Raw genomic sequence first — 24,868 nt, forward strand, 5'->3', positions numbered from 1 at the left:
TTCCACTGAAGGGAAGAAGTAAAACTTCAAAAATTACAATAATTCCTTTCTGTGACTGTTGTTTGTCAACTTCCTAAAGAGTTCCACCTGCCTGGTAGATGATACTGCAGCTACAGGTATCCCCAGAATCAAGCTATTTCCTTTGGTACCATTCATTTTGCTTGCTGTTGCAGAGTGAGAGTATGTTCTTGTACTTTAAGTGCAGAAATGAATTTGCTTTTTCTTTCTCAAAAAGTATTACAGAGGTGAAATCTGTTTCAATTCCTGTTAGAGTGTGGGAGGCAGATAAACTGTCTTCTTATCTAAGGTTTCTTTTCAAAACATAGTGGTTTATGGAGATGAAAGCATTTGCTGTTGCAGCTACTGTGTTAATGTATAGAGGAGTGTCAGTGGTAAGGTCTTGGCTGTTCAGGCAGGGTTTTGTAGCATGGGTAAAAGCATTTGTTCAGCTCTCTTTGTATAAGAGTCAATAGTATGCACCGCATCCTTCAGCCACGTTCTAGCGTGTTTCTCATGTGAGTCAGCATTGTGTAAGAATTAGTGTAAATGTTCTGTTTGAAAACTCTGTAAAAACTAGAAATACACTGCAACAAAAAAGGCGGAAAATTAGGAAGCTGACTGTACTCTTTCATTCAAAAACTGACTTCAAGTGTACTAAATTTCTGATACTTCGTTGTAGGAACTTCTGAACTTATTCCCTGAGATGTGAAAATGTGCTAAATCTGTAGATTAAATAACTGATGGTGTTACTGAAATGTAGAGTAAGGAATGAAGTGCCTGTAAACATGTGTTGAATGTTTTGTATCTCAGCCTTTCTTGTGCAGTCTGGCTTGGCAGCCTGATCCTTTGCATGTTTGAAACTGGAACACAGCATTAGGATGAATCAGCATTTCCACTGCTGACAGGGATTAGAGACCCCTGATGCAGGGACCTCAGGATTTGGTGCTGCCTGCTCTGTGCTTTACAGGGTGAGCAAGAAGTTGTGCAGGCCAGGGAGGAGTCCAGAGCTGCTCCCCCATAATGCTCACAGGTCTTTGATGTCTTTGTGGTTTGAAATTCAGTTGGGAGCAGATGAGCTCTTGTGGTTTTCTGTCTCATGGCAGTTTTGGCATTGCAAGTTCTGCATTTCTGGGACTGAACTTGGCTGTGACTGACAAGTTCTACCTTACCAGCTCTGCTACAGAGACTGTTCACATTTGTACTCCAGCCTCTCTTGCCATGGAGCAGGACAAAAGTAACTCTTCTTGCTGCTCAAGAGGGAAGGAATATGTGCATGAATGGCTGTTTGGAGGGTAACTGCCTACCTGCAATAACTTTTTGTCATTCCCAAGACTTCAGCTATGGAGACACTGCACCATTTAAGAAGTCAGATTTTAAATTGACAGGCTAAGCCAATAAACTTGCAGAGGCATGCTGAAAGGAAGGTACCTCAGTGAAGGGTTGCTGTGTGCCAGACTGATTTAAGCAAATACCTAATGAATGTTAAAAGCATGTTCATGGAGGTCTTTTTAGTTTGTGTAAAACCGTCCAAACGTTGCTTGGCTAAATGACACAGATTTTCTTGTGCAGACAAGGATTAAATTGGATGCTTTAAACCTTGGAGGTGGCCTTAATTAAAACACAGATATTTTTCCAGGGAGCACAAACTATCATGTTTTGATTCCAAACCTCTTATGAATCAATCTTTGTAAGGCATTTTGACTATTTTGCCAATTCTTTAAGCATAACATCAAGAACAAAGGATGCCACTGTCTTCATTGATGCTTCCCATATTTGTTATTGAATATGTTTTCTAGAAATGTTTCCTTTAGTTTTCCATTTCCTGGAATACCTTACTTTTGTCAGTTAGCATGAATCTCTTATCTTTGGTGTCAACAGATATCGAGACTCATCACCCATGAACCAAGAGATGGCCAAGTTCTGGATTGCACATTAACCTTCTGTGCAAGCAAAGTGTTGGGAGGCATGGCTCCCACTGAAGTGGGAAAATGTATTTTTGATCTGATTAATTTTGTTGCAACATCCATGATTTCAACATCAAAATCCCGAGTGTGCTTTCGCATTAGAAACGTTGGCAATAGATAAGTAGAAGAAAAGTGACCAAGTGGGGATGGAAAAGGAGTGGTCCACAACTCTTTCCTCAAAGGGATTTCTTGTGAGAAGGAAAGATTGAGTCTGTAAGATCACAGAGAAGGAATGAAAGACTAAGAAAATTAATTTTTGGCATAACTTGTAGAAGTTTGCTCTCCTTACAGGCAATCTGTTTCTGCTAGTGATTTCTTTTAATCCAACAATTAAGATGTTTGTCTTAATGCAAGAGGAGAGAGCTGAGACATTGAGTTGCTGAGAATCTCATCAAAATCTACAGCAGAGCAAATATTTCCACCAAAGAGTCCCTTGGCTCAGTCTGGCACCTGTTCTGGTGCAGTCAATGAGTTGAAGAGAGAACACAAAGTAGGTTTATCCTTAGGATTCCTCTCTCTTATCAATGTCTAGAGACATTTGTGAGAAGATAAAAGATGTAGATAGAAACCTGTGTGCAGAAAATACTTTAAACTTCTGATGAGAAAATGAATCCCAAAGCAAGAAGATTGCAGGATCGTAGTTCATCTCAGAATTTCTTACTGGGGAAAAAATGGAAGTTCCAAATGGCATGGATAATGTGGACTCTGTACTAAAGCTTGGAGAGAAAAACTCCAAATGAAATTTGTTTCTGGACATAAGAAATGCAGATGGACATTAAGTTCAGCTCATACTTTTAGTATTTTTTCACTTCTACTTTTTTTTAAACAATGACTGTTCACATGGAAAAACACAGGGTGTGGTATATTGAGGAAATCACTAAGATAGTGCCATCCTTAACAGCATGGAAAATGTAACACGGTTAAGAACTCTGAGCAGTTTAGCATGAGTTAAATATTTTCCTATTAGAGGTGATCTAGGGATTTAAACTGTAACTTGTTTTAACCTCACAATTAATTCTGGGGCTATGTTTCATCTATTGTTTATATTTTTATTTGTTTGTGTTTGGGTTTTTTTTTTAACAAATAAATCCTTATGCTTCGATCAGTTACTTAGGCTCCATAAAGATGTTTGAACCTGAACAAAGTATTTTTATGTTAATTTCTGCCTATCGAGAAGGAAAACCCTGCAGAAAGAGAGATGAAGTAGACTGGGATGATTTGTGAGGAGCAGGCATTGAGGTCTAGAAATTCTGTAATCTGATGCTGCAGGATAAGGTGCAATGTAAAATTCTCATTAAGGCGCTTTCCAACTCTCTGGTACAAATAGTAACATAATTGTAATGCTTTTGCATTTTATACAAGTTCAGATAGTGTCTTTGGAAGTTTCCAGGGTGAGTTGGCATATGTCTTTTGTGTATTTTTTGTATCCAGCTGTTGATATCAGCACGGAGTTCTGCACAGGTGGATGTCTTCTGGGAGCTACTGCAGAACCTGTGCCAAGTGCAGTTTCCATGGTTAGTGGTGACAGGTTTAAAACAGACTGGTCAACCCCTCCTTTTACTCGAAAGTCCTTCAGTGAGGTCTGTTTTGCTGACAGATTTGATGCAGCTTTTTTTTTATCAGGAGGGTTGCAGAAATGAGGCCTGAATTTATTTTTATTTTGTCATTTTTTAAGAATTAGAAAATGTGTTTTGACTTTCCTTGTAAAAGACTGGGGGGAAAAAAGCCCAATGGACTTTTGATGAAAATTCTGGAGATGAACAGGAAACCTCGAAGTACCAGAAGTACCTAGAAAATTTCTGTCAAAATGTGGGAATCTTATGAAGTTCCTAGTGATTTGGAAAATGGGGAGTAAGGGAATTTTTATACAACTTAATGATCATTTTTTCTCTACCATTACTGTGGTCTAGTCATGATGAAGAATGCTACTCATTGATAATGTGAGTGGCAGGAAAATGACCATGTGTATATTGCCAAATCCATGGATTGATGTATGGATCCTGCATCAGCTGAAAAAACATCATAAAAGAGATGTGAAAAATAATTACAGACAGAAAAATATACTGATGATTTTGGGGCAGTCAAATAAATATATGCAGCGCTGGTGTCCCCAGACCCATCCAAGCTGGCCTGTTTTCCTAGAGAGTCCCGTGCTGTTACCCCAGTCCCAGTCAGGACTCACAAGCAACAAAGTGTTAAGTTTCTGGCTCGGCGGTTCATTGTTCACTGGGAATGAAGACACGCTGCTGCTGCTGCAGTCAATGTACTCTCCCTGTGTAACCTTGCTCTGCTTTAGTGCCGACTCTTCTGGAAAAAGGTGAGCGTTCTACAGTTCAGCTGTTCCTGTAGAAGTGTCACTAATCTAATTATTTTGCATGAATCTGCATTTTTGTTGTTATTTCGGTGAGCTTTGCGGATGTAAGATGTGAGGAACAGCTAAGCAGGTTTTAAACATTTAGAAAAGGTATTAAGCAGCTTATTTGTGTGTAGTTGACCTTGCAAGCTCTTTTACATTCTGCATTTGTATATAGTGCTGAAGGCTTGTTAAACTAATATTTAGATGCGTGGATCTTTCATGTCAGAGAGACGCAATGAAGAACAACTTGTGGGGTGTTTAACCTTTCTGTTCTCTAAGCTCTGTGAAGAAGGAAGGGGTTCTATTACAAAATGCATTGCAGCTTTCTTTGGAGGCATTCTGGCTTTCAGAGCTGCTTTTACTGATGAAAAGAAAATCTTGCTGTTTGAATTAGAAGAAAGTATTTATTAGCAACAAAAAGGGCCGAAGGTATTTTTAGGACTCCCGGAATGGCATGACATGTATTCCTGTGCCAGATGGCTTAAAGGGACATCCAGCCCAGCAGCAACGGAGCGTTTGTCAGGGGGATAGGTAAGAATTTCTTTCTTATAACTGTGCTTTGGGAAATAAGAAGCTTTTTTTGGAGGGGAATGAGGACACTGCTGCAGCATGAAACTATAATAGCACTTATTTGTTGAGAATTAGGATTTTGGTAAGCTTGTATTTCTAATCCAAGAGTCCTTGTTTTCTCTAATCAGGCTGGACTATTATGTTACTTTTCTAGATGCAATGTTGTACCACTGGTTGTAACTAAACCTGGTGTTCTTTTTAGTTGTTTGTTAACATGAGATCCTGACTTACAAAAGCTTTTTTTTCCAAACCTTGTAACTGTTTTTTTCCATTAAAATTGTGTCCTTAAATTAGAGCCCTCATGGAATGCTCTCACTTCATGAAGTGGAGTAAAATGTGGGGAGAAAGGAATCCTTTATCAATTGGGAAAGACCCAATATGTTTTATTGTCGACAAAGAAGTGGAAGATGTTACTGCAGAAGATACTTGAACATTTCTTTAAGGGTGCTTTTTTTTGAAATGCAAGTGGATAAAGGAGGAATTTCACATTTTTATTATAAAAATGCCAAAGTTTGCATACACTCTGGAATGGCAGCCTGCTAAGTAAACCTTTTTTACTGGAGTTGAGAAATTCCAAAAAGCTTGATAAGCAAATTCATATTCCTAGAGGGGACATTTCAATGTATAGTTCACAGATTTGAAAATTATTCTGTGCAATATTTAGACATCTCTGGTTAAAGCCCCAAAACTGAAATACAAATCAGTATGTGAGTGAGTCATTTGACACTGGAAAAAAAAGTGAGGGCTGAGAACGTAAAGACTTCACAAGATGAATTTTTAAAGTGAATGATGAATTTAAGTGTCCTAAAAAAACTTAAAGCTTTTCAGTCTTCAGATACTCAGAGTGTAGTTTCATAGGTCTTCAACAATTCATGCAACTAATCTATGTGCCTTTCTTTATCTTTAAAATATACTGAATATTTATGTATTTTAAGATTATCTGTAAAATGTTGCTCAAGATTTTGTATTCATTCCAGGAGGATTTATTTTAGGTGGTATGACATGGATTTGTATATCTGTGCTGAAATGACTAAACTGTTGGCTCTCAAAGCTTGGAAAGTTGAATTTAGAAGGGACTTGCAGAGGCTAATTAAAAATAGATCTTAATGTGTCATCTCATTAAAATGAATGGGAACAGTGGTCTTATGCAAGAGGACAGCCTGTGGTCCACAGGATATTTCTGTGAATGAGTGTTGGTGTGACTGAACATTAACATGATTTAACATTAGTCTTTTTTAGTTCTTTCTCCTACCTTGCACCTCACTAAATAGCCTGGGTCTGTTTTCTTGGTAACATCTCTGTCGGTAGCAACAGGCTGCTATTTTAGCTCTCATCCCAAAGCTGTCTCTTCTGCAGGCTGAAGGAGCCCAGCATCCTCAGTTCTCACAGGGCAAGAATTCCAGCCTGTGACCATCTTGGTGGCCTTTCACTGACCTCACTGCAGTTTCCTGATGTCTTTCTTATACTGGAAAATCCCTCCCTGGGTTCTGTCCTCTGCCTTTGGGGTCACAGGGAGCTGTGGAATTGCAGCCCTGGCTCAGCTGCCTGTGCTCCTGTGGGTCCATCCCTCAGCTCTCCTTGCTGCAGGGCTGTGCTCTGCCTTAGCCAGACCTTGGCTGCTCCTTGTCTGCTGAGCTGTTCTCAGCCACAGAGTTTGTCTGTCCAGGTGCAGCACTTGGCATCTGTCCTTGCTGACTGTCATGATTTAGGTTCCTGTAGGAAACCTATCTTAACATGAGTAGTTACCTGCCTGTGTTCTGTCAAAAAAAAGCCACTTAATTCATGATGTGCAATCACCCAGCCCTCTGTAAGGTCAAAAATTAATGGTGATTTTTAATTAAAAACAAACCAGTAGGTTTGATAAATTTAGTGATACAACAGTCCTGTAGGAGTCTTTTTTAAGGAGTTAAATTGGCTCCGTGCTTAGATTCTGGAGCACATGAAACACTTTTATTTGGAAGTGTCTTACTTTTGCTCTGGGTGTATGTTCAGTGGATGTTGCTCCTGGTGATGTGTGTTGGATCTGAAGCAAAAGCTGCCTGAGGAGTCCCTTTTTCATCTTGCTGGTCTGTTAACTGTGACTTTCCCTGAAGAGAGAGATTCTAATGGAAAGCTTGCCTGGAAAAAAAGAATTCTTGTGCAAATGCAGAAGTGTGTGAGTGGCATCTCTGATTGTGTGATGAGTGTGTGTTATTGCAGTAATACACAACTTCTTCCTAAACTTCATTACACTGTTAATGCTGTTGTTTGATAGTGATTCAACCAGCAAATTGGAAAGTCTGTTCATGGGTAGCTGCAACATCTTGGGGTGCAAGAAAGGTAGGAAGAGTTAAGGCTATTAAAAGAACAAAGTTGCATTTGTGAGCAGTGTTTTTATATTCTTGTGTTCTGCTCCCCCCCAAAAAATAAGAAAGTAAAGTAAAAATTAGGAGCATCTATAGAAGGTCATGCAGCAAATTATCCTAATACTCTGTAGAAAGAGAAACTAGTTTAATGAAATTTTTTTTTTTTTTTTTTTTTTAGAATGCTCTTTAAAAATGAAGATTATACACATCTGTTCCTTGCCTCAGTATAGTTCCAAAATACACAGGTAGTCTTGCAGGGGACCTGGGTAGTATGAGTTGTGTATTGGACTTTTCCTGGTGTTTTTTTAAAGAAAAGCTGTTCTTGGAAAAAACTACAAGCAGACTTTAAGGCTTTCTCAAATAATTTTTACTCCTGTTTCAAAAATCTTGAGGTTAGTCTGATCCTCTGTTTGACCTCTGACAAACATGAGTTCTGGCACAGTTATGAAATACCTACTCATACGTGTGTTTACTAAACTGTTGAGGTTAATCCAAGCAGATGTCAGTGCTTAAGCAGTGGCAGGTCATAGAGACTATAGCAAATATTACTCTTTAAGCCAAAATATTGTGGATCGTGGTTGACATTTTTGCTTCCTTTAAAAATATCCAAGTCCAACACATTGGGCCAGTGTTACTGAGAGCTGCACAGGTTACTAACAACAAACCCTCCTGGGCTTTGGGGGGGAACACAGTTGTGTCCTTGTTGGGCCAGTTATTAAATGAATGTAAATGTTCCTGGGCTTGATGTATGAAATGAATGTCAGGGTGGTGGTGTAAGGCTGCTAAAAGAAGCTGCTGTGACATGAAAAGCCTATTGCACAGGGAATACTGCAGCTCAGGTCTGGCAGGTGGGCTCCTGGAGAGTTTTTCAGCTTTGTGATTGATTGCATTTAAGAGACTTTAACTGAGTTACTAATAGTTAACCTTTGTAGTTCTCTTTAAAAAATCAATTATTTACTACTTGTGCAAGGAACTGAGAATTCTGTGCTGGAATTTGTGGAAATTAGAGAGAAGTATTTTACTACTGGCATTTCTGGTATGTGGGTCTCCAAACTCAGTTCCAAGGCTTTGCCCAAGGAAAACTGTCATGCAATAAATATATGACAGTCAAAATAGAGCAACAAGAGAGACACTGAAAGGCTGAATATTTGGTTAGAAATTCTCAGAATACTGTTCCTTCCAGTCTTGGTCTCTTCTGAGTTGATGGAGACAGCTTCTATGATATGTTTTTTCCTTTCTTGCCTCCAAACTGGATTGTAATTTCCTGATGCAGGAGATCCTGCCACCTTGGATGATTTGTGTTTGTTATGTTGAAGTGTCTCTGGATTCCTGAGTGCACCAGAGTGAACAGCCATGAACTCCACACATCTCTAGGGCAGGGGAATGAATGCCTGTGAAATTCTTCAAGGTGTTATCATTTATTACTTGCTCTGGAAGCTCTCATCTTGCCAAGGGAAAGGAAATGCCTTCTGTTTATTCTGGATGTTCTTTACTACTTGAGTTTTTGGAAAGGAAAATTGTTTGAGGAGTTAAAAATTGTTTTGTTTTTTTTTTTTTTTTCTTTTGGCAGCTGTACTGCTTTTCAGAAATGAAGGGGAGATGCAAGATAGACCCTCAAGCCTAGTCTCTTTCCAGGAAAATTTGTGAGGAACTGTATTGTGAAACTATTCTTTTGTGACATTTAGTATTTTTGTTTGCACTTGAATAAATAAATAGAAAAGAGTTTTAACTGTACTGTCCAAATAGCAGTTTATTGGTGACTGGACTCATTACTACAGTATTGCATAGGTGAAAATGATGAGACCATTGGTTATTTGAATAATACAGTTCTGGGTTGTTTTTTTTTTTTTATTTCAGCTGTTTCTATGTAACTGTTCAAACCTGCCAGCTGTGCTTGCATTAGCAGAGCTTTAGGCTGTTGAGTTAAAAATACATATAATCTGTTTTTTCCATGCAGCATCTATTAGGGCTGAGAAAGATCCTAATACTTTGGATTTGAAAGGCATGTCCTTCACATCTTCTGTATTCAGGAACAGGTTTTCTCTATTTAAGGAAAAAAAAAAGTGAGGAAGAAATAAAGAAGGATTTGGCTTTGCTTAGATTTCAAAATCCTGCTTGGAGAAGCCAACTAGGAGAGGATGGATGTTTAAGACACTCGTCAGAGTATTACAACCATCCATAGGCTGGACAGTTGTTGGGTAAATTGGCAAGATGTATTTCCTAGAAGACTTCACAACACTGGAGAGCAAAGGAGTCTGGACAGAGTGAGACTTTTATTCACTGTGTTTACATGGAAGGAGGTCATGGATAGGGAGATGACTGAGGTAAGAATCCAGGGTTGAGTGTCAGGCTCCGTGAACTGAATGTTTCCTCCTGTGTCCTTGTGCCCAGCTGCAGTCCTCTCCTTCTCCCTCTGGCACTTATCAAAGTGGTTATTTTTTGTTGCACACTGGAATGAGTGGAGGGATTCTTGTTTGTTGGTATGTTGAGGAGGGGGCAGAGATTCATTTATGTGATTGTGCTTTGTATGCATGGAAGTGTAGGGCTGGAACGGTTCTCTTGGTTCCTCGGGACAGATCCCAAGCAGGATTGACATAAAACCTCCTCTGGCCTAAAGCACATCTGTAAAAAGTCAGTCAATCTAAAACTGTCTAAAATTGGAGTGTGCAGCTCTGACACAGATTGTGACTCTGCTTAAATGGTAGAAGTGGTTGAAATCCAAAGGAAGTGTTTGTGTAAATACATATGTGTTGGTGAATAAAGTAAACTAATGAGCCTTACTGTGCTTTTCATACACAGAGTTAATTTTTTTCCCCATTCTACCTTCAGAATGGTCTACATAGTGAGTCTGTATTTTCCTGCCAAATAAATTACCAAATGTCTTGATTGAATAGCAAGGTACTGAACAGGCACAGGCTGTGCATTGTGGAAGTTCTGTCATTTGATTTAAATTCAGTATTTCAACATCTTTATCATTTTACAAAATGCCGGAATAGTGAAGGAGAGGAAGAGAAGGTGAAACAGATCTTGCAAGCATCAGGTGGAAATAACACTTGGTTTATTTAGGTTTGGTTTACATTTGTTACTTTTGTAGCAGTAGGCAAGCATGAGCTTTTAGCCTGGTCAGAGATGGAAGGGATGTACAGCAATGTCCTCACTCTGGTGATTAGTAATTCATCCCTTTAATCTGAGTGTGCCTGATGTCAGCCACAGCAATCTTTAAACTTACTGTGGCTGGAAGTGCCACAGCAGCAGGTGTAGCTCTGAGCTATGAAAAAGATGCAAGGAACTAGGGAAATATTTAATCCGTGAGGAATTCTGCTCTGTGTGCCTGTCTTCTGACTGTTACCAGAGATAGAATAAATTATGTTTGTTCTTTCTGTGCAAGCTGCAGTGTAGCTGTATCCTTAAACAACTCTGAAATGAAAAGGTTCCTTCTCTGTTAGAGTAATTTTTATCTCACTAGGACAGTTCTGTCCCAAAGTGTCAGTGCATGTTAGGATTGTCCATCTGCGTTACCATGGCGAATGGAAAAACACCTCTAGCAGTTTTTGAGGAGCAGTATGTCAGGCTTGGACAAATCTCACAGCAGATGACCTTCTGGTGGCCACACAAAAAGAACATGGCAAGCACCCAGATCCTCTTTTATGGGGAAGCATTAATTGTCTGCAAACTGCCAAGCAAGAAGAGTTATTATAATGAGAGGATATAACTGTTTATCTGCTCTTGCTCCTCTGCAGCCTCAAATGCTTTTTCTGAGCCAAGGTTCACCTTGATGAGGTCGTGTTAGCACAGGGTATGCCACTGGGAATTGGTCATCTGCACTTCTCTAACTGGTAAACCTATTCTGCTAGTGAAAATGAAGATTTTCTTCAATCATTTCTGCCCCAGAGCATTCAGTGCCTGACTAATTTTGTGGCCTTGCAGTTAAGCAGTGAGATTTCTGTGTGACAGAGAGCCTGTTTCACAGGGAGTGCAATTCATCTGTATGCACAGGGTCAGCCTGGGATTTAAACCCTGTGTAAGACCTTTTTAAGCTCCTTGGGCTCAAGTGCTCCGTAGATTGTTGCGTTACAGAAGTGAGGGAGTTTGACACAGTAAGAACAATGGGTAAATTATCTTCCAGGAGGGTGGGTTTTGATTTTTTGCTTTACTCTGTGGATATTTTATTCTCAGGAGATGATGACCTGTTGCAGTCTGGGAAATGTAAGCTTGAATTTTGACATACATCCTTTTTGGATGCAAGTCACCAAGGACTCAGAATTACATTGCCAAAGTAAATGGTGTCTTTATAATATTCTTTGGGATCATTAACAGCTCCTACCTTTATTCAACAGCTTCCATATTGAGAAGGAATAATTTGTTGGTACTCACAAATGTTCTAGTTTGTTCTTTGCCACACTGATCTGAAAACTTCTGTTAGTTTCTGACTTTTTGAGTAGTTTGAAAAGTGCATCAGCATAAATGATTGACTCCCACCCCAATATTTGTTTTCTTAAAATAAAAGTTTTGCTAATTAAAATGTGATTAAATTATTTCCTGACTCTTTGTTACGGTACAAAGGATTTGTTGTGGTTACATTGTGATGAAATAAATCAAATTCTTTGAGTCAGCAGTTTTTCCCCCTGAGTTTGGGGAACTGATCTGTATAGTTTCTAAGTTGTGTGGGGGGTTTTTTGTGTGTTGTTGGGAGGATTTGTTTTGTTAGTTTTGGTTGTTTTTTTGAGTTTCTTTTGCAGGGTAGGGGGAGGGTGTTGAGCTTTTTTTAGATTTGGGGAACTCCAGAAAGTCTACCCGATTCTCCTGGCCCATAAGTAAAATACTTTCACCAGCTTTGCTTCACAGTTTTGCTTATGACAATAATTTTCAGTATAGCTTGGGAAAATTGTCTTGTGGATGTCTAAAGTAAAACTCTAGTCTGGGTTTCTTCCTTCCAGCTCTAGATGGGCATCTCTCCAGGGAATATGAAAGCTTTTCTGGAACCTGCAGAGGCCTGGAGGAACACAGTAATTTACCTTAGAACTTTTCCTTCTTTTCCTATCCCATCTGTCTTCTTTCTGTGGAGAAGATTATCTGTAAATGTGACTATCTTGGTGCTGTGTGTTGTTCAATTGCACCCCATGTTTTCTGGAACTCCTGGGACACTTATCAGGGCTGTTCTTAAATTTGGGGCAAGGAGAACTGAACCACGTAGCTTTTTTGAATCTGTGGTCTCTCATTCCATGCTTTAGGATAGGATCTGAGCTACAGAAATGGATGCACATGGACCTCCTCTTGGGCAACGGGCTCAGAGTGGCCCTGCTTGAGCAAGGGGGTTGGACAAGGTGACCTCCAGATGTCCTTTCCAGCCAAAACAATTATGTGAAGAATCAATTCCCTGTGTATAGTATGTTTAATTATATAGTTAAATGTTTAATTCAAGGCAGGCATACTAGAAATATACTGTTGTGGAACAGAGATAATTATATAACTATTCTGAGGAAAATTAATATTTTTTACCTTTAATTGTGGTGTGTCATTGGGCTCTTAGTGATTGTTTGCTCCATATTTTAAAGCAGTGATATCCTCATTAAATGTGAAAACTGGTCATGTTTACTTTTTGAATGGGAGAGTGAAAAGGGATTTACTTCTTAAGGTCTGTGCTTAAAGTTTAAGTTTTGAAAATCATTTAATGGAGGAGTAACCTATTGAATGTATTTCATTATGTATGAGGTAACAGGCAGCACTCTCAAAATGCATATTTTCACTCTTTTTCAGGTAATTGAGAATGGGCCCTCAAGGATGCTGAGTGTACAATGGGAAGTGTCACACTTCGTTATTTCTGCTATGGGTGCCTCTTCACATCTGTGACCTGGACACTTCTGCTCTTTGTTTATTTCAACTTCAGTGAAGAGAACCAATCCTTCAAGAATGTGCCCATCAAGGGGCTGGAACCTCAGAGGCCGTTTCCAAAAAAATTCTACCCCCGTTTTACACGAGGGCCAGTTCAAATACCTGAAAAGCAACAGAAAGAGAATAAGATAGGAAGCTCTTTTGGAAATCATATCCAGGATCCAGTTAAGGAGGAGATAGAATTCTCTCCTGAAATGGGTAAGTGGTTTTCAGTGTTGGTGACAAACTTAGTAAAACAGCAGGAGAAATGAGAGAGTTTTCTGTGGAAAAAAAAATCTTGGGAAACTGTATAATGAAGAAGTTTTTTTTTGTTAAAATGCAGGTGGTACTCGTGGCTCTCTTCATTAGGAATTACTTGAAATTTATTCTACAGTGCTTAACCCAAAATACACTCCTAATGTTTACATCTATGCTGTGTAAGTGCTGATGAAGACTGGGTTACAGCAGGGTCTGCCCCTGATAAACTGAATCTTTCAGAAGGTTCAATGTGTACTTGTTTCATATCTTACTCCTGTATTAATTGGGCTCAAACACATAAGCTTCAATTAGCTACAGAGAAACTCTACTTATTTGTGGTAATTAAAAATAGCTTGATGTCAATAAACAATGAAGACAACCTGTTAATTTGGAAAATATGCTTGGAGTACTACTTAATCTACAAGAAATTCATGTAGGACAAATTTACAATGCAAGATTGAGATGACAGTGGTTAGAGCCAAATTCTGTTTACTTTGTACCAGCAAAGGTCTGTATTTTTCACTAGAGCATGTTTCATCAATGAGGTGATTTAGTTTTGTGTTCCAAATTAAAAGACTTTGTGTATTCTAGTGCTCACAGCATATTCACTGCTGTGTTTAGATGTGCAAACAGGCACCTTGTGTACTGGCTTAAAACTTGGTTTGAGTCTGGAGTCAGAAATGTTGGGGTATTACTTTCTGCTGCTGCTTTGGGAAATACAGCACAGAAACCTTCATAGACAGGGTTGAATGCTCAGATCTCAGTGAAAGTCCCCTGTCATGACTGGATGAATGGTGAATCATGAGCTTCATGAGTTTATAGAACTTCACCAAACTTCACTTTCTGACTTGGTCATTAGACCTGTGTGAATATGTTAGAAAAATGGCAGTTCACGTTGCCCTGTGGCACCACAAGTGTTTTTTTAGTTCACTGCAAAAAACCCGAGTGCCAAGTGAGGTGAAGGCCAGTCCAGAGGTGGTCATTTCTTTCCAACTATTCAGTCTGGGCCAGGAAAGAAATGGAGCTTTTTAACTGAGAAGTCCTTTGATCTTCAAACCGAGTGACTGGTCTGGTTGGTGAAAGCCAAGGGGAGTTGCAGTGCCAGGATAAATTCTGTAGGAATTGTCAGGACACAGCTTTTAAGATGAGGTGTTTTAGGAAAGGGCTTCCTGAAGTCTGTCTAGGGTAGGATAGTGATAAAAAAAAAGTTGGTGTATGATGGTCATACAAGCTGTCATCTGGTAGGTCAATCTATCTTTTCTTTTTTCATTGATCATTGTGAGAACCACATAACACTGCTGAAGAAAGCCTAAACTGAAGTTTTGATTGTGAGCCCCTTATTTTCCAAGGGCTTCTATCTGCTGTTAGAACTGAAATATTTCAGGTCTTTGGCACGCATTTGATACTGTTTTTCATGGGAAGGCTTAAAAAATATTATCACTCCTTGGATATAGTCATAAGACCAGAAAAATGTAGTTAGTGGTTGGCTATAGACTGTAGAATGAAATATTTGGGATGTGTTTTAAGCTCATGTTTGGTATGAAGAAATCATTTTAAGGTGACCAAAGTACATTGTGCCACTGTTTATACCAGAATAATGTAGCTGGGTGTTTGAACTGACCAGTTGGAGATGTTCCTTTGGGAATAGATGTGGCTCATTAGAGGACTGACTGACCCCTTAATGCTGCTGGGGCTGGGGGAGTGACACTGGCACTGTAAACAGACCTCATTCCTACCCCCACAGCACAGCTCATCCTCAGTGGGAGCGCTCATCCCTGAGCAGCACAGCCAGTCACAAGGCACTGTGTGGGTGTGTCCCGTTTATCTCACAGATATCACTACCCAGCACTTCCCATTTGCTCCTGCACAAATGTCAGGGCATTGATTCTTGAGCTGTTAGATATTGCTGCTGCATTGTCATTGCTGAACTGGAGACTAAAAGCCACAGGGTGGTAAATGTAAATGGTGGGAATGTGGATGCTTGGAATTCCCTGCAGAGTTCACCTGGTACATGTGGGTAGACTTTGCTCTGAAGGCCCAGATGGATTACTTGTTTTGAAGCTTTTTTCCAATTCAAACTTCTAAATTTACTTCTCTTTTATGTTTAACCCAACTCATTTTCTCCAGGCTTGAGCTCAGCTGGCTTTTGCATAGCTGGTAAAAACTGGAGAACATGAGGTGTGGAGACAGGCTGAGAGGATTGAGTTTATTCTGCCTTAGAGAGAAGGCTGAGGGGTGACATTTTATTGCAGTCAGCAGCAGCTGAATCAGAGGCTGTAGGGAAGAGGGAGGCAGCCTCCTTCCAGAGTGCATGGGATTATGATAAGAAATTGGAGCCAGAGCATTTCAGTTATGGAAGAGGAAAAACATTTTCAGTGTGATGGGGGTCAAATGCTTGAATAGGGAGATAAGAAGTTGTAGAATCTCCATCTTTGGAGGTACTGAAGGCTTTCAAAACTTAACTGCACTGGTTCTGAGCAACCTGATCTAGCTAGACCTGCTTTTGGGAAGGAGGTCTAGGTGTCCAGAGGGACCCCTAGAGGGACCAGGTGTCCCTTCCAATCTGAATTAGTCTGTGATTGTATGAAACATATTTTTCTGGAAGTATGGTAGCATGTGAGTGAGGAACCCTCTTGTTAACTATTTTCTGCAGATTTTGAATGAATTGGAAATGATGGGCAGGGTGGAAATAGAACTTACATGATCTTTGCTCACTTCTTGTACTGAAATTTCAGTGAAATTTCAGTGTAACTTGATAATAACCAAAGAGGTGACAGGCATCTCATTCTGTACAGCCAACTAAATAGAGACAATAAAAAATAATCACTCTGCTACCTGAATTGTTGCAGAAGTGCCTAGAGGAACAGGTGGTGGCAGACACCAGCTGTCTCTCCCTCATGGAGTTTTGTGAAGTGCCACAATGTTTTGGTTCTGTTCACACTGGTGAGTGCGTGGCTCAGTGAGAGAAGCCCATGGCACTGAGTCAGGGCAGGCAGGATGGCATTGAAAATTTCATCTTGGCTTATAGCAGTGCATTTCCTACTACCTACAGTTACTTCTGCCATGCTTAGTAACAGTTGCCACTTCTGCTAAAATAATCAATAAACAGCAGCTCTGCTGGTGTTTTACTTGCTGTCAAAGTCCCAGGTGAGATAAACAAAAGTTTACAGTTCTTGCATAGCTATTTTTGTTACCACAGACTTTAGAACTGCATGAAATGCTATTGTGAGGGTTTTTTTCTACATTTCTAAATGTATTTCCTCTCTCAAAAATCCCATTACAGACCTGTCACCTGTAGGGATAGATGCTGATTCATTGTGTGCCACAGTCTATCCTCTGTTGCTTGTTTGATGTTGGTTTTAGGTGGTGCTGAGAACTAGAGGCCATATGAGTGAAGGGAGGCAATAAACACAATGGAGCCAGCAGTCTTTGGAGAAGGATTTAATTTTATTACAGCTGCAAGGGCTACTCATAAATGCTGCCTGTTTGTGAGAGGGAGCAGAAATAGTTGCACAAATACACATCTTGCAAAACCGGAGGGATTTTTAAGAGCATAATGGTTTTTGGAAGAGGTTAAAGCATATACTTCAATCCTTAATTTCTTTCAAATGATGTTTTTGAGCCTGTTAGCTGATCTTGGCATGTTTCTTTTGCAGGAATGATTTTTAATGAAGAAGATCAGGAAGTGAGAGACTTGGGCTATCAGAAGCATGCTTTCAATATGCTTATCAGCAATCGACTGGGATATCACAGGGAGGTGCCTGATACAAGAGATCCAAAGTAGGTGCTGATTTTTGGAGAGAACGTGGTATAGTTTCATGTGCTCAATGGCTTGTTACACCTGATACAGTATTTAATACTTTTGGTATAACATTTCTGTCATGCACTGTTCCATCCTCATGTGTTGCTGAAGCTGGATTTTTCAGCTATTTAACAGGAGTGCTTGAAGTTAGGATTTCTATCCTTTGGTCTTTCCTGTCTTTTTTGACTGAATATTTTTTCTGTAGATGTAATTTTTTTTTGTCAACTGCTAAAGGTATGTGATAGATTGTGCACGGCTCTGAATATTTTCTATTAAAGAATAGATATTTTTCTATAATCTACCTGGTGCATGTAGGGGAGACACAACTCACCTCTGTAACAACAATAAAAGCTCCCAACACTGAAAAATAAATAAACATGCATCAATTTTTCTAGTGGTTTCTCTGGTGTGGGTGAATGTAATGAATTGTACTTGCTGATTGTTTTTCCCAGAACTGAGCTCATTCTAAGTAAATGAAAGCTTTTCTTCTATACTTCCGGGTTTTCATTTATAATTTCTTATTTTTATTGGATCCCCCCAATGCCTGGCACTTCCATATGGCATTAATCTGTGATACTTGGCCCTATTAAAAGTAAGGGCGAGCTTTGAAAATAAGAAGAAAGAATGATCTTTTGCTTTGAGTGGGATTCATCTTGCAGATTTAGATGCTTAGATAACTGCTTGTTAGTCAGTTGTCTCTGCTTTTATTATAATTAGCAGAGATCCAGTCAGTGCAGTTAATGAAGCATGCAGAGCTCTTCAGCTGACAAAACACACTTGACAGCCTTAGGGTGAGCTGAACACTATTTAGACTGCACTGACAGCAGTGACTAGACTTAAGTGTCTTAATCTGTCCTCTGAATCCCAACATCGGTTGTGTAAATAGGTATTTAGCACCAGTGGAGGTTTTCTGGGATATCCAACCCCGTCTCCAGCAGCTGGCCAATAAGGCTGTGGTATTTTTTTGTGGGCCTCATGTCATATTTGAACTGTCTGAGCTACCTGAGGGTACTAGACTGTTTTGACACCTGAAACAAGCCCTCACTATCTTTAGTTCTGTCTTGAGGATCTCTGGTTCTTATTCCCACCTCAGTCCCTGATACCCTCTGTTTTCTAACAAGCAGCAGTGTTAACTAGGAGTCTGTGTCATGTGGAAATTAATTTACTATGCTGAGCCCTCCTATAGCTGTTACACGTCTGGGGTCATTATGTTCACGTTAGGGGTTCCTCTTACCCATTAAATGTTTGCTTGTTATTTACGAAGTTTCAGCAGTGACCCAGCTCTATGGAGACCCCTCTGCAAATAGTGACAAAGGCTCTGTTCCTGTTTGCAGATGCAGAGAGAAGTCCTACCCTGCTGATCTGCCCTCTGCCAGCGTTGTGATTTGTTTCTTCAACGAGGCACTGTCAGCCCTGCTCCGCACCGTGCACAGCGTCCTGGACCGCACCCCCGCCCACCTCCTGCACGAGATCATCCTGGTGGATGACAACAGTGAACTGGGTGAGAGGCTCTTTCAGGAATATTGCACTTCTGGACCCTCCTGTGCTTTATTGACTGGTCAAAATGAATCGTGGAAGTCATGATGCAAAACCGGTTTGTACTGCAGCCCATCCACCAGAGTGCTGGCCAGTACAGGTGTATGGTGTCCAGAGATGCCCAAGGCAATATCTTCTTTGCCACTGGTGCCACTTTACTGATGAGCTTTGTATCATACAGGCTTTAACATTCAAAATCAGGTTTTGAAGCTAATAATCATAGAATCAAAGAATGTTAGGGGGCTGGAAGGGACCTTAAAGATCATCTAGTCCCAACTCCTGCTGACATTGGCAGGGATACTTCCCACTAGACCAGGTTGCTCAAGGCCCTATTCAACCTGGCCTTGAATGCTTCCAGGGATGGGGCATCCACAGCTTCCCTGGGCAACCCATTTCAGTGTCTCACAACCCTCACAGTAAAGAATTTCTTCTTGATATCTAACCTTAATTTTCCCTCTTTCAATTTGTACTCATTACTCCTTGTCCTGTCACTACAGTTCCTGGTGAGTCCTCTCTTCAGCTTCCCTGTAGGGTTCCTTCAGGTACAGGAAGGTTGCAATGAGGTCTTCACACAACCTTCTCTTCACCAGGCTGAACAGCCCCAGCTTTCCTCTGCCTTCACAGGGGAGGTGCTTCGTTCTTACCTCACCTCTTGCACTCACTGATCACTGGGGGTCATGAAGCAGTTGTTTATAGTTTGGGTTTTCTTATTAGTTCCTTGCTTGGGCTGCTCAGGTGCTCAGAGCAGATGACAGAGGCCACTACTCGCTGTGAATGCATCTGAAAGGAGCTGGAGGCACACAGACACTCCCGGCTGCAGTGTCACTGAGGGGTTGCTGTGGCACGATGGAAACAGTGCCGTGTTTTGTACTTGCTCAGCATTTCGGGCCGGGGCTCAGCGCGGCTGGGCGGGCTCAGCGCGGCTCTCCAACAGCCTCTTGTGGCCGCGCCGGGAGCGGCTGTCCCGGCTCTGGGAGCAGCCTCTGCTCCTGCAGGCTTGGAGGACCCTGGAGGGGTAAACCCTGCAGGGTTGCTTTTCTCCTGTTGAAGGATTGCTGCTTTTTCTCTCGATTGACAGACAAGGCAGAGACAGACACGCAATTCAAGCATGGCCCACCAAAAGCCTTTCATTTTGGCCCTTCAAAAGTCAAATGCCTGTTGAGGAATGTGTTAGCATAGCAGTTCTTGCCAGCAGGTCTCTGCAGGTTCCCTGCTCGCCTCTGTACAAGTCCACAGCTTTTTGCATTTTAGAATTTATTTTTAGATTGTGTTTTTATTTAATATGTATAATTATAGCTCCCTTGGTCTCATTGTTTGGTTTCTGGTTTAAGGTCTCACTTGCTCCAAGAGACTGATTAGATACTTCTGCTGTAGAATGGCATTCTCTTGTTATGTTGGAAGTTGATTTCTCTGAGGTCAGATCAAATGTCGACATACAAGTGAGAACAAAGATCAAACACTGTTCCTTGCTGATAAGAACTTGTAGTATTTAAAAGCTTGTTTTGTTTTGTGTTTTGGGAGCATATGCCGTGCTATGAAGTGTCTTGTGCAATTTGTTTTGTATTCAGAGCTTGCCTTACTTCAAAACTCAGTCTTTTGAATGTGAGGATGCATTTGATTGATGCCTGTGTTGAGGCAGTAATACCATCACTCTTCTGGTCTGTTGTTAAAGTGAAGCAATTAGTGAATTTGAACCAAATTAAGTTCAAAACATTCAAGTAGCTATTTTTGTCTTTCTGACTTCAAATGAACTTGTTCTGAAGCCAAAGGCAGGAGGAGGTATTGTTTACACAGAATTACTGCTCTTGTTGCTAGTCATCCTATGTTTTTGCTGCTGCTTAATTTTAATGGATGGATTCTTACAGTAGAAGAAAGGTGAGGACTGGGGATGGTTTGGGAACTGAGGAAGTGGATAAAAACTTTAGCTGTGCTATGGATGTCATGAGTTCAGGCAGATTGCTTGACCGTTATGCCTCTTTATTTTGTTTTTAAATTAAATATTAATTTTCCTTCCGTTGCCTGTATTCTGAAGTAGTGTTCTAGATGAAATTCTCTCTAGTTCTTCACCTGAAAATATGGGAGCTGTGCTACACATCAGTGCTGTTGTGCAAGCCTTGGGCCCTTGCACCTACTTGTGCCTCAAAAAGCTTCTTAGACTCAGTCACCAGCAGTTTTACTAGCTAAGCAGGCATTGCCATGGCTCAGCCAAGCCCCCTGTTGTATTTTTTCTCCATTCCCTGAAAGGCGGGATTTCTTTTTCTGGTATAACTCTTTCTCCCTGATTTAGCCTTAACCTGTTATGGAAAAGCCTGAGGGTGTTTTGAAGGCTGTTACTGGAGGCATTCTTCTGTGTAGAAGGAGAGATTGAAGAACAGAAAAGGAGCCAGTTGTCTGCAACTTAATACTTTAGAGTAGTTTAAAATAATAACACTCCAGACTCTCATCCTAGGGCCCATTTTGCCTTTGTTGCATGGAAATGGAAGAAGGTAATGCCTAAAATAATTTTGGCTAAAAGGCAGCAATTATCTCTTTGGAGCAAAATTTCTTAGGCTGGATTGAAGCAATTTTTTTGATTATATCAGAAGTAATCAGTGTTCTCAGTAGACATGAAGGCAACACACAAAACCCATCAACAGCAAAAATCCCAAAATGTGTCTGAGACAAACCTGCCTGTTGAGAATGATCTGTGCTGTGGACCCAGTTGCCAGCAGAATGCCATTTTGGGTCAGAACTCTACTGGCCCTTACACTCTGCTGCTCAAGCTGATGTTGTGGACCTGGTTTCGCTCCTGGTGTGGATGTGACTTTTTTTTCACAAGTTAGCATATGGAAAACATTTCTCATTTATTTGCCTCATCTGCTCTAAGAATTGAATTTGATAATTGAGCTTTTCTGCTTTGTGCTGGCCCATTGTTTCTGCAGGTGTACACTGTTCTTCCCTTGCTATAATGAATCAGGTGAAGAATGATTCAAACACTATTTTATTTTAGGTTTGCAAATGTGCCCTGCTTCTTTGGGCATCTCACTTGGGTGCACTTTAGAGATTATTTAATCAAATTTCTAGGAGATTTTCTCTGAAAACATCATCCCCTCTGTCTCTGGCATATGATGTCATTATTCCAGATCAGGGGAGAGAATTCCTGTGACCCAACTGAATTCTGTCTGTATCTCCCCTAGAGAATACTTTGTCCTGGAGTATTCTCTAGCATCATACTTGCTGTGTGTTCCTTCTCACTTCTGATCCACCATGTTTTCTTGTAGTGCAAAAGCTGAGATCTTAACATTTGGGATTGCATCAGGGAATCTCCTGTCTGAAAGTTCTTATTCTTCCTCAAGATTGCAGCTCTGACTTCCACATATATTCCATTGGCATTTAATCTTATTAACAGCAACTTTAATGCTTGAGCTGACATTCATCAGAATAATGTTTATTTTGGCATATCCTCTGATAAAAGTCTGTCTGCTTCTCTACATCAAGGTTCTCTATGAAGTATCAGTTGAGTTTGTGTTTTTCTTTCTCTTTTTATATTCCTCTGTATTTCTCCATAAGCTTATTAACTTCTGCTTTTCCATTACTTCAGTCTTTGTCTCCATCTTCTCTTCAGTAGTTCTGCTTTAATGTTAGAAACCACTGACCTTGGGTGAAAGAAGTATTGTTACTCTTAAAATTGCCATTGATGTTAGCTAAGTTACAGCAGTGCCCATAGACTCCAGTGAACTCTGCACTCCTTCAAAAGCACAGGCTTGCCTGCAGAATCTTTGATCCTTTTGGGTTTTAGAAAAGCAACCAGCTGTGAGTGAGTTGTAGTTGGTATCTGTTGTTCTGTCAGTTAAGCAGGCACAGATAATATAAGGTGTCTTCCTGCTTCTTCTGAAACCTGTCAGCATTTGTTTTCCTGTGTGGAAAAAAACCCAGTAGTAATTTAAATAATTTGCTTGCGTGAATTGTTTATTGCACTGTTGCAAATGCCAGTCACCATGAGGAGAATTTGGAAATATGTTTCTTTGAACAACAATTTTTTTTGAGTCTAGTAGTTCTAGTTAACTTGAGTAGTGTACTAAAGGCATTGGAGGGGAAGTGTAGGATGTGGGATGACTGCCTCTCCTTATGATACTCTTGGTTTGAAGCTCTGCTGTTTCGATCAAGATTTTGGCCAATTTTGAGTTAAATGCCTTGAGATTTTAAACAGAGCTTTCAGAATTTCTGTCCTGTTTTTGAACTTGTGTTTTCCTTTTTTTCAGCTGACTTGAAAAAAGACTTGAGTGAATATGTTAAAACTCAGCTTCCCAAAACCACAAAATTGGTAAGAAATGAGAAGAGGGAAGGCTTGATCAGAGGAAGGATGGTTGGAGCCTCTCATGCCACAGGTGCACTTGCTTTTTTCTCTTTTTTTTTGCGTACTTTGACGATAAGTTGATTGGATAACTTCTCTTATTGTAGTGCAGGTTTTCAAATGTTGGATGTTTGACCTGTGATTAAGTTAGCCCCCGAAGGAGCTCTGTTCTCTAAGCTGTACAATTTAGCTTTATCCCAAATCTTTCTTCCCCTGCACTATCTCAAATGATAACTGCAAATTTAGGTCCACATATGAGTGGTTCTTAAACCTTGAGATGCTTTGAGTGTCTCAGCTGTTGATTCTTTCCTTTTATTTTTCCTGGAGACATTTGCTTTCAATAAAATTAGATACTTTTTTAGAGTGGGTAAGTGAAATTGTGAAACAAAACCAGTATAGTGCTCTGAAGAAGTAACTCATTTTATTGAAAGTTACGAACACAAGGTATCATCATCCCAAACCTTCCCTTGCACTGTATCTCAAGCAATGACTGCAGTATTAGTGAGACACTGAGTTTTTTCCTATTCTTGCCCTGAAAGACTGTTGTCTCAGGAGCACCTCCATGTGGTCAAGATATGGTAGTTGCGGAATATTTTTTGCATGTTTTATGTGCAAACTTCTGCTCTAAAATGAAATCTGCTCTCTTTTAAAGTACACTAATTTTGTTTTTAATGCTCAAATCGAATAGCAATGCTTTTTGTATAAGCTCTTCTCTTGAAGTGAGTGTTAATTGGGAAAACCGATATTTGGTGCTTTATAGACAGCCCTTACCAGAATGTGCTTTCAGTTAAATTCTCTGGTATCTCAAAAAGTGTGTGCTACTTTCTTAAATAATTTTGAGTGGCAGATAAGTCTCTTAATTTGTGTTTATTCATTAGCACTGTATAATCCAGAGAGTATATTGTGCTTGCACTTTCCAAGCTGTGCTAAAATTAATTTCATTTAGTGCAATTTTAAGTATTTTTTTTTCTTCTTCTGGCCTGCAGGAGTTCCATCCCCATGCCCAGTCAAATACTGCCCGTGGGGTGATTTGGTATATTTGCACACTCCAAAGTTGTTTTCTTTAAAGCTGTTACCCATCTCTTCCACATTATTCTAGTATTACATACATTTTATATTGTGTCATAAAGGTGCTGGTGCCCTTTTAGACCAAGTGAGCATGAGGGCATGTCAGTGATCAAACTGTTCTTACTGACCGTGACAGGAAATCTCCACATAAATGACCAGGCATTGCTTTGTCTAACGAGTATTTGCACTGAATTGCACGTTCATGTTCATGGCACCCTGGATCTTTGCTGTGTGTGCTGTGCAGGGCAGGTGCTGGTGTTCCTGGACAGTCACTGTGAGGTGAACGAGATGTGGCTGCAGCCTCTGCTGACGCCCATCAGGGAGGATCGCAGGACCGTGGTGTGCCCCGTCATCGACATCATCAGCGCCGACACCCTCAGCTACAGCTCCTCCCCCGTGGTGCGCGGGGGCTTCAACTGGGGCCTGCACTTCAAATGGGATCTCGTCCCTCTGGCAGAGCTGGAAGGGCCCGAGGGAGCCACTGCTCCGATCAAGTAAGGCTCCTTCTCTGTGGGAGAAGCTCTGTGTAACACAGGGATGATCAGGAGTGCTTCCTGAGCAGTAGGGAGTGTTCTCTGGCTGTGCAGGTTTAGGAGTAGGTGCCTAATGTGTCAAATATCTGACTTGTTTATTTCACTTAATTTTGGTTGCTATTCCCTATTTCTATTTCACTTTAATTTCTTGCATTTAATCATGAATTAGATATATCTGTTTTATTAGGTCAAGAAAGCACACTTCTAGACTTCTAGACAATGCTTATGCAGT

General features: G+C 40.4%; 1 protein-coding gene across 9 annotated transcripts in view; it reads left to right on the forward strand.

Moving 5' to 3' along the window:
- GALNT11 (polypeptide N-acetylgalactosaminyltransferase 11) overlaps nt 1-24,868 on the forward strand; it is a 47,054-nt gene that overhangs the window by 2,729 nt on the left and 19,457 nt on the right. Inside the window, exons 1-7 of one of the 9 annotated variants that reach the window (XM_083864045.1) lie at nt 4,191-4,281; nt 7,414-7,480; nt 12,993-13,325; nt 17,021-17,144; nt 18,501-18,667; nt 22,944-23,069; nt 24,348-24,597. In XM_083864045.1, coding sequence (XP_083720171.1) covers nt 13,031-13,325; nt 17,021-17,144; nt 18,501-18,667; nt 22,944-23,069; nt 24,348-24,597 — 962 coding nt within the window. In that variant the 5' untranslated portion in view covers nt 4,191-4,281; nt 7,414-7,480; nt 12,993-13,030. Of the gene's footprint in view, nt 1-4,151; nt 4,282-4,540; nt 4,852-7,413; nt 7,481-9,350; nt 9,560-11,489; nt 11,512-12,597; nt 12,622-12,992; nt 13,326-17,020; nt 17,145-18,500; nt 18,668-22,943; nt 23,070-24,347; nt 24,598-24,868 lie in introns of those variants that run through there. The other 8 variants (XM_083864046.1, XM_083864047.1, XM_083864044.1 and 5 more) reach the window with 8 other exon arrangements.

Source organism: Zosterops lateralis (genome assembly GCF_965231275.1).
Source record: "Zosterops lateralis genome assembly, chromosome: 1".
NCBI classification, from domain to species: domain Eukaryota; kingdom Metazoa; phylum Chordata; class Aves; order Passeriformes; family Zosteropidae; genus Zosterops; species Zosterops lateralis.